Raw genomic sequence first — 12,794 nt, 5'->3', positions numbered from 1 at the left:
TCTGTTTATTATATCTTTATGCAACAATATCAGTAGTGTAAAATTAGGAGATTTGGTCTGTTTATTATATCTTTATGCAACAATATCAGTAGTGTAAAATTAGGATTTGGTCTGTTAATTGTGTTTTTATGAGACAGTATAGTGTAACGGTACAATAGGTCTGTATTGTGTTTAAGTTAGTTCTAACACAACAATGGAGTGTAACAGTCACAATAGATCTGTTTGTGTTTAAGTTAGTTCTAACACAACAATGGAGTGTAACAGTTACAATAGATCTGTTTGTGTTTAAGTTAGTTCTAACACAACAATGGAGTGTAACAGTTACAATAGGTCTGTATTGTGTTTAAGTTAGTTCTAACACAACAATGGAGTGTAACAGTTACAATAGATTTGTTTGTGTTTAAGTTAGTTCTAACACAACAATGGAGTGTAACAATTACAATAGATCTGTTTGTGTTTAAGTTAGTTCTAACACAACAATGGAGTGTAACAGTTACAATAGATCTGTTTGTGCTTAAGTTAGTTCTAACACAACAATGGAGTGTAACAGTTACAATAGATCTGTTTGTGTTTAAGTTAGTTCTAACACAACAATCTGTTTGGTGTATTTACAATGTTTCTTGTAATCGGCACATTTTTATGAATATTTCAACAATAAAATGCTTGTAATGTTATCACGTGAAAGACAATCAAGGATGACCAGTCCCCTTAACAACGTGATCTACAGTGTTAATCAGTCACCGTTTTTGTGTTCATTCACCAGTCCCGCCCCAAAGATACTGATGCCTAAACAGAAATATAAAACAGAATATTAAGAATCTGTAAATAAAACGTTCATAGCTTTTAGTTTGCGTATTGCCCTAATTCAACTAACCAATCTTACCTCTGTTTGTTCTGGGAAGGTTTGGCACAGTCTCGAACCGGCAGCGAAGAGGACATCACTAGCAGTAAAAGTTTGGACGTCTTCATTAGCTACCGAAGGTCAAACGGCTCCCAATTAGCCAGGTAAGCGATTCGTAGGAAGCTACCAGGATTCGAACCCAAATACTACCTGCAGAAAACAAATGTATCTATATATTTAAAGAGGAAAATAATAAACGTAAAAAACGTTGTTATTTACTTGACAATAAAGCACAAACAGTGGTCTTTAGTTACAATTATCAGTCTCGTTTTGAGAGATGTCAGAACCCAGCGATCGTATTATTTACCAGAAGATTTCTTGGTTACTGACTTTTTAATTTATCACTCACTTTCCCAGAATTATTGTTGGTTTTAACAAAAACATTTGTTTGGTTTTTACTTTTACGTTGTTATTTTCAATCAACTGTTTAATACTTAAACAATATATCTTTTAACTCGCTTGACATTGATTGAATTGTGGTCGTTCTTGTTCTTGGCACAGCTTGCTGAAGGTACACCTCCAGTTGCGAGGTTTTTCCGTGTTTATCGACGTAGAGAGATTGGAGGCGGGAAAATTTGACAACAACCTTCTCAACAGCATAAGACAAGCCAAACATTTCCTTCTGGTCCTAACTCCAAACGCTTTAGATCGCTGTATGGGAGACGCCGATTGTAAAGATTGGGTTCATAGGGTAAGAGCGTTTTAATTACTCCAAGAACAATTAATTTATTGCTGTTGTATTATATTTCACTTTCCTGTCGTTATTCAAACTACCTAATTTCGGTTTGTTTCAAGTGTCATGCTACTTCGCTGGGCTCCTGGGCAGCTCAGCGGTAAGATTAAGAGCTTATAAGGCACCAAAACTCGAAGTTCGATCCATTTCGCCAGTTAAATGGTTTTAATCGAAAAGATTTCCAATTGTATAATACATAATCATTATTGAGAATTTTGTAGTTAAACGACCAATTCTCTCAGTGCACCAGATCAATTTTAAATGTTTTATTTGAGTATTTTACTAAATTTTAAAGTATTAATTTAAGCAAGTTATGTGTTCAATTATATTTAGATAAGATGTGGTGGCGATCTCAGCGGTAAGTCTGCAGTCCTACGACGCCAAAAATCGGGTTTCTATACCCGTGGTGGGCAGAGCACAGATAGCCCATTGTGTAGCTGCGTGCATTACAACAAACAAATTAAAATATGGTGGACCTATACATTTTTCTTCTTGGAAAAAAAACCTAAAATACTTAATGAAGAATGCAATGTTTAAAAATACAATAAGCCTAACACTATCATCTTGTGACAAAAATATAATTTATTATAATCACTCTTCGCCAGCAAAAGGCGTTTTTACCATAACATTTCTGTTTCACGTTTTACCCATACATGTTCTGACATTCAAGTGTTTCTCCTATGTGTGTTTTTAATCTACACCTACTTACAGCATTTTATTATGGAGGACTGTGCGTTAATAACTATATTTTTATTTCCCAATTAATTATGATATTTTTATATATTTTTTAAGATAAAAAAATATCGTAAGAATGATAAAATTAAGTTTGAAATAATTTTATTAGCCATGAATTTCTTAACAGTGATTTAATATAATGTGAAGAATTTAGAAAGACTTGCTCATTTCAGGTTTGAGGTTATTAAACTTTATAATCCTGTCAGATAAGAACCACGAATTGAAACGTCACCACTTAGCAGCCAATAGCGTGTAAGATAGGGAAAGTATTAAAGTTAACGTTTACAGGTGAATCGTGAGTTATTAATCGTATGTGAAATATTTTAATCCAGTTTTTACCGGGTTAAGGTATTCAGTCTCAATTATTTTTGCTAAACCATTAAAGACTATTGAAGTTTTCTAACTGAATATTAATATATTAAGAACTGATTAGTCCTAAGAGTGCTTCATAATATAAGTTATTAACAATTATAGTATTAATTAAAAAAAAAAAACACTTTCGTTTGCGTTCATTTGTTGATTCATTTTTAGTTCTCGTTCTTTCGACGTAATTACCTAAAAAACAAACGCTTTCACATCATCAGTAAGTTTAAACTGTTTTAACATTATCGTTTTAAATAAATAATTATATCCTTTTATATTGTTGTTTTTATGAGATATTACTGGTTTGTCTGGACAATAATTGATATTTCGATGTCTTTAAGGTCCTTTATATTCTCATTTAAAAAGACACGCATAGTTAGAAGCAGCGACACATACATAAAACACTAGGCCTAACATTATTCCAGAAACGTATAGTGCCAGGGGTACAATTTTTCAATCTAATTTGACGACATTGATAAATTGTGGGGACTTTTTTGTAATGATGCTTGAACGGTAAACGTGTTTTGTTTTTTTTTTAACATGAAGCCTATATGTACATCCTGCTTATAATACAACCAAGTAAATAAACATATAATAATTCAATTAATTTATTCAAGTCACCCCATCGTCTTCCCGCCCTTACAGGCAACTGGCAAACGATAGCAAAAAAAGAAAGCTATTTATATATAGCTTGTTATACGTTCGCCAGCTATAAGTTACTTTATATTGTTATTGAGGTATAATTATTATATCTTAAAGACTGATTTCCTGCTTTTTCCTGTAACAGGAAGTCGTTGAAGCGCTTCACAGTCAGTGTAATATCATTCCTATATTAGACAATTTTCAATGGCCTGAGCCAGAAACTCTACCGGAGGACATGAGAGCAGTATGTTACTTCAATGGAGTTAGGTTAGTGTCGCCATCTCTCGACTTAAATGTTACAAGTTATTTTTATTTCAAGTAGTTTAGTTAGTTGTTTTTTTTTACGTTCTTATCACTCTGTATATTTTGAAAAAAACTTTACTCATTGCATAAACCTGTACATCTTAATAGACTAAGTTAGAATTATTTAAAATTAAACTAAGATATATTTACGAAACGTCATTCCTGTATAAATCCTAGAAATAATCAATCAAACAATTGATTATTTAACTCTGTTATTGTATAGGGCATCTCTTACGTTTTAAAATTGAACACTGTGTTTTGGTTGTCATAAGTATCCGATAGAGGGCGAGAAAGCAAGTAAACGCTATCTAGGATTGTGGGAAATAATTAGCCATTATAGTTATGAATTACAATTAGCATTGAGAAAAACTTGTACACTTTTTGATTCACTTTGTTTTATATTTTTCTTTGCTTGCTTTATAAAACAGTTTAAATTTAAAAATCAAAATACAGGATAATATGAATAACTTTAAAGCTATAAATTTATCAATTTTAATTACCTTTAAATTTGTCTTTAGCTCGCATAGATATTTTGAACGCTTTTGTATTTAAAGATATATATGTAGAAAATATAATGATACTTTTTATAGCAGCGCCACTAAAAGATTTTTTCTTCAACTGAGTTTTGAAATTTCCAGTTCAATGAGATTTTTTTTATTACCTGTGCTTATTAAGCTGCCCATGTTGTACTACTGTACTTAAATATTATAAAAAAACGTAAAGCAAGCAACAACGTAATATGTTGAATGGACGGCAACTGCCTGCTGTAAAAACACAAGTGTAAAGAACGACGTTTCAAAAGACTTACGCCTTTCGTCTGAAAAAACGTAGTCCTCTAACTTGCATTTCTATAACGGGCAGTTGCTGTCCATTCAAATAAATGTCGTCATGAATACTTTGCTTAAACAATCTATCAAATAATAAACAACGTAATAATTTACGTTAGTGTTTGCTGAAATTTGGTTATGTCTTTCCTTTTTTCTGATAACGTTAACTCATTGTAGGTGGATTCACGACTATCAAGACGCGTGTGTTGACAAATTAGAGAGGTTCATGAGGGGTGAAATGAATGTCAGAAGTGATGGCCCACTAGGTCGCTATGTAGGCATGGGCCCTGGCACTCCAGGAACGCCTAGTACGACACTTAACCGAAACGCCCTCTATCAGCGTAGTGGCAGTAATGACAGTGCAAAAGGTAGCACGTGCTCGGACAGAGAAGTCACTCATTGTAATGGTAATAGCTGGTCTTCGGGTGGATCTCATGTTTGACCCTTTTTTGTCAAGATTTAGACTATGTGAAACTAATTTTTTCAACTTGTAGAAAAAAAAGCCTTCTAACAAAACTATTATTATTAGCTACATTTGCACTGTGATAAACACGGATGTGCAAAAGGTGTAAATTAGGCTTGGAAAAAGGGGTCATTCAACAATCTATAGCCTCCACTTTGGCGGGCCAGGAAAGAAATAATAATTTTCTAGAGCTCCCCCTAGTGTCACTGGTATTGACCTGTGTCTTAAGAAGCTTAGCTATTTTAAGATTCGTTTCAGATTTATATCGTATAAAAGATAAAAGAAATAGTTGTATCTAAATTCATAAAATAAAAATTATGTAACTTACATTTTCTTAAACACGAAATATATGTTAAATATTAAACTGTTAACTTATGCTTCCCAAGTTCCTGCATCAGAGCCCTAAACGACGATCCTATTTTTCCTATGTAAAAGAACTAAGCGTACGTACTTTGAAAATATTTACACGAATAATTAAAGATTTATAATAAAATAATGTTTTTTTAGTTCTTTAATTATTTTATATATTTATATTATGGCGATGGGTATGTTCGAACTTATATATCGTGAAGATCATAGTTTAGTTTCATTGTAGGTCTAGCGTGGTCATTAAAACTAAAAGGTCATTTTTTTAAAATGAGAAAAGTATAACGGAAAAACAATTTACAACAGTGAAATAGTTTTACTTTTAGACTTTTCTAAATTTAGACTAAATATGTAGCGTAATATTATTAACTTTTGCTTGGTAAGTTTAGTTATAAGTGTACGTTAGGCCTAGTTGCAAGCCAAAATTTTTTGTTAAGCATAATATAGTTTATAATTGTGACATATGGTAAATAGGCCTACGTTTAATAATTGGCTTAGAAATGTTAGCCCTTGTAACTTTTACTTATGGTTACCAGATACCTCTCAAAGTACCCCCACTGACGAAAAAAATCCCCTAGGCTTTACTTAAGTTTCGCAAATTGAGTGGTGTTTCTTGATATACATTGTGAATAAATTTATTAATTTAGTGCAAGGTTATTAAATGTTCAGATCTTACCTGCTACCAGTCGCAAGAAAGATTATACAGCACACGTTACCCACATTTTTTCAAGTCAGTGACTAAAAGGTTGGGAAGTGTTACAACTCACAATATGTGTTACTCACATAATTCAGTCACTTGTCTGTGAGAGACGTATTCTCGTTAGTGGGGGGTTGCAGTCTCGAACTTTTTCTGAATCCTGGTATTTTAATTGGCGTAAATTGCAGGATTACGTTTGGGATTCTAAATGTTTTATTTACTTACACGATATTTTGCCTTAAATCAAAAGTAATTAAACGATATGCATTTTATTGCATTCATTGTGTAACTTAAATAGTTAAAAAATAAAACGAAAGCAGGATAAAACATTAAGCACAGCGTTTAGTCTGGAGGCTTATAACGCTAAAAATCGGGTTAAAAGTTTTCGTGCAATTTGGATATTAGCTTTAATACAATCCTGGGATTTGGAGAGACCCATTAGCATAGAGGATCCAAACCCCAACTCGGTAGCGAAATGAGGTGGGGGGTAAACAGAACTGTATATTTGTAGTCATTATGAGAGTTTATTAAGTAGAGAAAATAACTCGAAATACCAGGTTTTACCCCACTAAAAAAAAATTAAACTCTCTATGACCTACACCTCACCCCATTCAGGTTATCCTGGTTAAAATACACTGTTGCTATATAATACTAAAGAAATAATCAAGCATTCCGTAATGTAATGTTTTAAATTAGTTCCGACACATCAAAACGCCATAAAAGTGCACTAATTTTATTGTCTTTGGATAATTTTGTATATTAATATTTAATTAATGTGATTATATTTAGGTAGGCCTATTTGTAATGATTATTTATTGTGTTAAACTTCAATCTTTGAACACACTTTTTGGATGAAAATATGGAAAGAGGAATTACAACCTTAATTATTTACCAGCTGGACATAACTAAAGCTTTTATCTAGGAATAAAGGATAAATCCAGATTGATGATGTAAGTTGTAGACTAACTCTAGAATGATTGATATTTTAGTTAGAACCAGATTGATAATGTAACGTGTAGCCTAACTCTGGAATGTTTGATATTCTGGTTAGAGCTTATATATGAAATTTATTAGGTATTACAGGCTTTTTTGTTTAGCTAGAATAAATGAGTTGGGTAGTGTTCATTGATATCATAGCCTTAGTAAGGAGCTCAATACAAAACAGAGGGGGGTTGGGTGAAATGGTACTTCCTAAATTGCACCCATGTATATTTATATAAAACACATTTCGAAGGTGTAAAAACAACCTCAGATGACATCAAAATGTAGAAGTTTCAGTAAAAACTGCAATATTTTTTCATGGGGCATGCCCCTGCACCCCTCACTATGGCTTTGCCCCCTATCTATTTTTTCCTCCAAAAGTAGCAACCCCCCCCCCCCTTTATAGATTTCTGCCCAGATGCATGTTAGCAACTGTAGGTTGGAGACTCGTGGATTATGGGAGGAAATCCCACTGGGTTTTTTTTATTTAATGGCCCAAAATAACCATCAAAAGGACCCAGGTCCAGCTCACTTCTGCTTGTTGATAGGTACTAATATTAGGTAACAATCATTTTACGGAGATATTGTATAGGTAATATATTTATAGGGCCAGTGTTATACGTTTTAGAATATATATTGTTTTTTAATTTACTAACTATTTATCTTCCAGTACATAGATGGATATATTTTTCAAATCTACAGGTTAGGTATCTCATAGTGACATTTCTTCCAGATAGGGGGCATTGCAGTTACTCGGATAACTGGTTACAGTTCGATTTGAGGCTCTAACGAGTTAACAATTTTCCTAACCACTACTCGGAGTCATCATTTCTTATTCTATGCCTACTTTATGTCATGAATCATTTGAAATTCGCTTGCTTGACCATACCGTAGTGGCTATGAAAGTTTTAAACGTTTTACAGCACACAAAGCGTGCAAGAGGATTTACTCCCTGTTTGATTACAAATCTTAACATATGGGTTCATCTGAATTATTTCAAATATTTTGTTCTGAAATAGAGGGCTAATTTAATAATTTGTTCACTGTTGAATGTACAAGTAACTATACCAAATGACAGTGTGGGTTTAATTAATCCTGTGATTTGTGCCAGCTCCGTAACACGATATCAACAACTCTTTAAGTGTCGTAGATTCTAAATCAAACCAGTTATAATGGTTGAATACATTCAAACGTAACTGGTTAGAAACATTTCAAACTGTGACACCTTTCTTCCAAATACATTTTGTAAAAGTTGTTTTTAGTGCTGCACTTTCTATTGGTTAGTATTATCCTTGATTTCTAGATGATAACTTTGAGAGTTAGGTAACTGTGAAAAATGTACCATTTTAGACATACTTGTAAATATATCTCTGAATACAATATTTATAGATATAAAGTGTCTACATCAGAAACCAAATAAAAATACCCCCCCCCCCAAAAAAAATGAAAGAAAACCCCTGGATGAGATACTTCTATTTGAATTGAATATAAAAATGGTTTGGCACTTTCATCAAGAATGTTAAGTTATTGCTAGACTGGTAATAGAGAAAGGGTTTAAAAATCAAAGGAAAAATTAACCACGTATTTGTAAATATGTTTGTTAGTTTCGTGAGATGAGTTTGATTAAAAAGTGATGTCAAATTGACTCTACACTTCAAACCAACACGATTTTTTTGATTCAGGATACTATATTGCATGCTATTTCAATAATACGAGTTTTTTTATAACTTATGTTACTCATTTTGGTTCAAATAACTGTATATTTAACAAGCATTAAAACAGTCGTATACAGAAGTTTGTAATAAAGACCATCTACGTTTGGACCTATATTTTTTACAATCTTTGTTACACATAATTAATGCTTTACAAGCCTAATGAACAGTTAAAAGGTTTTTGTTTTGTAACCCTAAAACAGAATATATTTCACTAATTTTAAGTACAGTTAAAACTATATCAGTATTGTTTGGATAAATAGTGTACTTTAAAACTCTCTGTAGAGACTAATGTTGCTAAACTACATCACTAATTATATTTGTTAAGTACTGTAAAAAATGTGAGTATTAAGTGGTTTATACTGTGAAAAGTTGGACTTTCTTCCTCGGAAATTCTGCTTTATTTTTTGTGATTTTTTTTTTACTTGTAGTTATTGTTTACTTTTTTAGTATCCACTGTCCTAAGATAAATATGTAAATAAATCATGTACCAATACATTTTGTGTGACTGAAATTTATAAGTTTGCTTTCCTGCAGCTCCTTAAAAGCTCCTTAAATTGGTCATGGTGTAATCGTGTAACTTGTGCATTAAAAAAATTACATTTAGATCTATCCAATTATTAACAGATATGTTGCCTTGAAAATTACTAGCACACCTGGTAAGGCTATTCAAACTTTCTGGCTAAGTTAGTATGTTAAGAAAAAAATAATTTATATTTTCATATTTATTTAAGAGAATTGTATTCCAGAAATTAGTAAAAAATAACAACAGTTTTTTGATAAATACATGATTACCTAAAAACTTATTTCATGTACCTCTCTTAAATGGTATATCTTAAGATTTTATTTTTTATCACTTTTGAAGTTGTTAAATATTTCAGGACAAAATGCACGATAATAGGTGAATAACACACTATTTTAGCTGTACAATAACTTTGATAATTATAAAAATATAGCCACCAGAAGGAAGGCAGCCTACCACCCATACTAAGGGATTGACTGTCAGTCTTATAACACAGCTTAAAGTGAAGGGAATATTTTGTGGTATCACAAGGATTCAAACTCGGCTCCATAATCCAGAGTTGTACAACAGGACCAACTCATGCTTAAAATATAAGTTCAAATAAATGCTTTATTGATTCTATCTAAATTCTAAACTTGAATAGTCCGATAATTTTATTTACAATTTATTAATGCAACACAGCATAAAAAATGACTAAACATTAACTACTTAATGTATCTTAATTCTTGTTTTTCTATAAAACTTTTATATTTTAATCGATAGAACTGCATACAGAATCTCGTTTCTTCAAAGTTACAACTTCATAAAATGGCTTCTCCCGATATTACAGCACCAAGCAAGAAAAAGTCCACATAATTAAGCCAGTTCCTTGTTAATAAAAAATCATTAAACATTTGATGTTATAAGCAGGAGCTAGTACATTCTTAGACGACCTTTAGAAAATTTAAATATCAAGGTAAAAATATAATTAATGTACGTGTCATTAACAGTGCCATCTACAGGTGAGAAATGACTGTTCTTTAAACATTCACAATAATCTGGTCGTTTTCAAAAAGTTAGTAAGAGGTTTATATATCATTTTCTTAATTTTGTACAACGTTGTAATAAATTTCAGTGTTTGGAACATGGACACCATGTGTCTGTCTAGTGTTGCCAGAAGACTTTGAACAGACACATAACTCGTAATCATTAGTTTGATAAAATTGATAGTAATCATTGTTGGACAGCAGGAGTAGATAAATTCTGAAACACCATACAAATTACACTAACAGGGAAGTTCACTTTATTGCCACTAGAGGACACCACACATTCCTTAAATATACACAAAAACGATACAAACATAAGTGAAAACAAAACATCGTGTCTTAAGATGAAAGTCACATTATAGACAAAAGTCCCTTGTAAACAATTAACCACCAGATGGCACTACAGAAAACTGTGATGATTAGGTACACATACTCTCCAAACTTACGTTTGTTTCACATATAAAACTTTAAAGTATCCAAACTTAGAAAAAAAAAATAATAATACTTAAAAAAAAAACGTTTTACCAACATGAATACTAGAAATTATTTTGTTAGGCTTAATATATATGCACCAAATAGGCTTAGCTGCGTACAATTAAGTATACAGTTTTCCACATGTGCCAATTCTATATACTTTTTTTTTCATACATTTTAAAAGCATGTTCATATATAAAGAAAAAAATTTTGAAGTACAAAGTTTATTCATGTTTTTTTATGTGCTACGCACGAGTTGCTTGTCGCAAAGTGTGAGAAAACAACAAATTTGATGTTCATAACAGATAATGTAATGTAAGAGCTTTTTTTGTGCTCAGTAACTTCGAAATTTCGTGTCTTTATTAAAACCTTCCAAACTCATTCCATTAACTTCACAATTCAATTTTTCTCGGAGAACAAGCACCAATAAAAAAAATGCTGAACAGAAAGTCTTTCCGTAGTCTTAATTATTATATACAAATTATAAATGAATGTCAAAATTTTTTACTGTTCCCGAACGTTTTCACATTTCATCTTCTGTATATTCTGTGTACTTTTTATTCGACCCCCATACTTTACTTACTGGGTATTTCTGCTTGTTCAGAGCAATCTTTTCTTTGGTAGCTGCCGGTAAGTCAACTTGACATTTGTCGGCCAGTCGTACCAGGTATATCAGAACGTCACTAAGCTCGTGTGCCAAGTGCTCCCTCTCTTTCTCGGACCACCCTTTCAAATGAAGAAAAAAATACTTTTTGAGTTTCTTGACAACAATAAAAAATTCTGAAGACATTTATTTAGTGATTTTATACTTGTATGTTTAAAAAGAAATTGAAATGTTTAAAGACTGTAGTTATTTTATTTTTATAACTGTCCTTCTGAAGGGCATATAAATAAAAACAGTTATTTACAAAATGTCTAAAACTCTGTATAGAAGTGGCAACCTTGATTAACCTGCATATTTAAAACCCTGCATTACCTAATTTCAAGATGCTTGCCAACCCAACAATACCTCATATACACCAACAAGCCAAACGACTATGCCAGTGATCCCCACGGTTCAGGCACAGTCGTCCCGAATTTAAATCAGAATGGAACCGGTTAGCAGCACCTTCCAAGTCAAGTGGCCACTCTTGTAAGAAACTCAAGAGTTGAAAGTGCAAACCAAGCACACCACATTAACGCAACATGAACAATTAATAAAAACCTGTCATAAATTTTCCATACAATTTCAGTTAATTTCCATAACTTATATTTGGCTGTCTAACTTAGAAATCTGAAAACGTTACTCAACAAACATTCAATCACAAAGCTTATATTACAGCGACTTAAGATGGTCCAGTTACATTAAGTTTAATATTATAATAATTAATGTTATTAGATACTAACACTGTATGAACTTATCATAATTATTAATAGCTTGTAATTAAAGCAAGTTATCTGCACGGAACAGAACTAGAAACCAACTTAAGTAACGTACATCAGGCTAATTAGGAGTATTAATGTCATAAAAAACATTAGAATTCATTCATGAGTTGGGTACCCTTGTTATTGTTGGTATTTTCTTCCACAATCCCGATAGTATACGAGTTTCTGTTAGTCTCAAATTCATATACTATACCAACACAGCAAAAACAGTGTATATAAATATTAAACATTATAGTAAATACTAATACAGAAACTAAAAAACAAGTCTAGAATCTTTAGTTTGGTTTGAATTTCGCACAAAGTTACACAAGGGCCATCTGCACTAGCCGTCCATAATTTAGCACTGATAGACCAGACGGAAGGCAACTAGTCAACATCATCCACCGTAAACACTTGGGCTACTCTTTTACTAACAATTGGTGGGATTGACCATCACATTACAATGCCCCCATACCTGAAAGAGCAAGCATTTTTGATGACAAAGATTTGAACCCACGATCATCCCTAACCACCAAGCCATGTTTACATCATATATTAACACTGGTCTTGTAACCACCAGGCCATGTTTACATCATATATTAACACTGGTCTTGTAACCACCAGGCCATGTTTACATCATATATT

The 12,794-nt window shown here is 32.2% G+C and overlaps 2 protein-coding genes across 2 annotated transcripts in view; one reads left to right on the top strand and one right to left on the bottom strand.

Annotated features, from left to right (window-relative positions):
* Positions 1-906: 906 nt before the first annotated feature.
* LOC106474437 (sterile alpha and TIR motif-containing protein 1-like) lies at positions 907-6,609 on the top strand. Its single transcript, XM_013935129.2, has 4 exons — positions 907-1,005; positions 1,403-1,592; positions 3,520-3,641; positions 4,682-6,609. The coding sequence occupies exons 2-4, from the start codon at positions 1,557-1,559 to the stop codon at positions 4,944-4,946; spliced, it is 423 nt and encodes a 140-aa protein (XP_013790583.2). The 5' UTR covers positions 907-1,005; positions 1,403-1,556; the 3' UTR covers positions 4,947-6,609.
* Positions 6,610-9,586: 2,977 nt separating this feature from the next.
* Positions 9,587-12,794, bottom strand: part of LOC106474438 (dCTP pyrophosphatase 1-like) — a 7,336-nt gene continuing 4,128 nt past the window's right edge. The window contains exon 5 of the mRNA XM_013935130.2: positions 9,587-11,471. Coding sequence (XP_013790584.1) covers positions 11,269-11,471 — 203 coding nt within the window. The 3' untranslated portion in view covers positions 9,587-11,268. The remainder of the gene's footprint in view (positions 11,472-12,794) is intronic.

The sequence above is a fragment of the Limulus polyphemus genome, unplaced genomic scaffold (genome assembly GCF_000517525.1).
Source record: "Limulus polyphemus unplaced genomic scaffold, Limulus_polyphemus-2.1.2 Scaffold7224, whole genome shotgun sequence".
NCBI lineage: Eukaryota > Metazoa > Arthropoda > Merostomata > Xiphosura > Limulidae > Limulus > Limulus polyphemus.
This window is presented reverse-complemented; position numbering and strand designations above follow the sequence as displayed.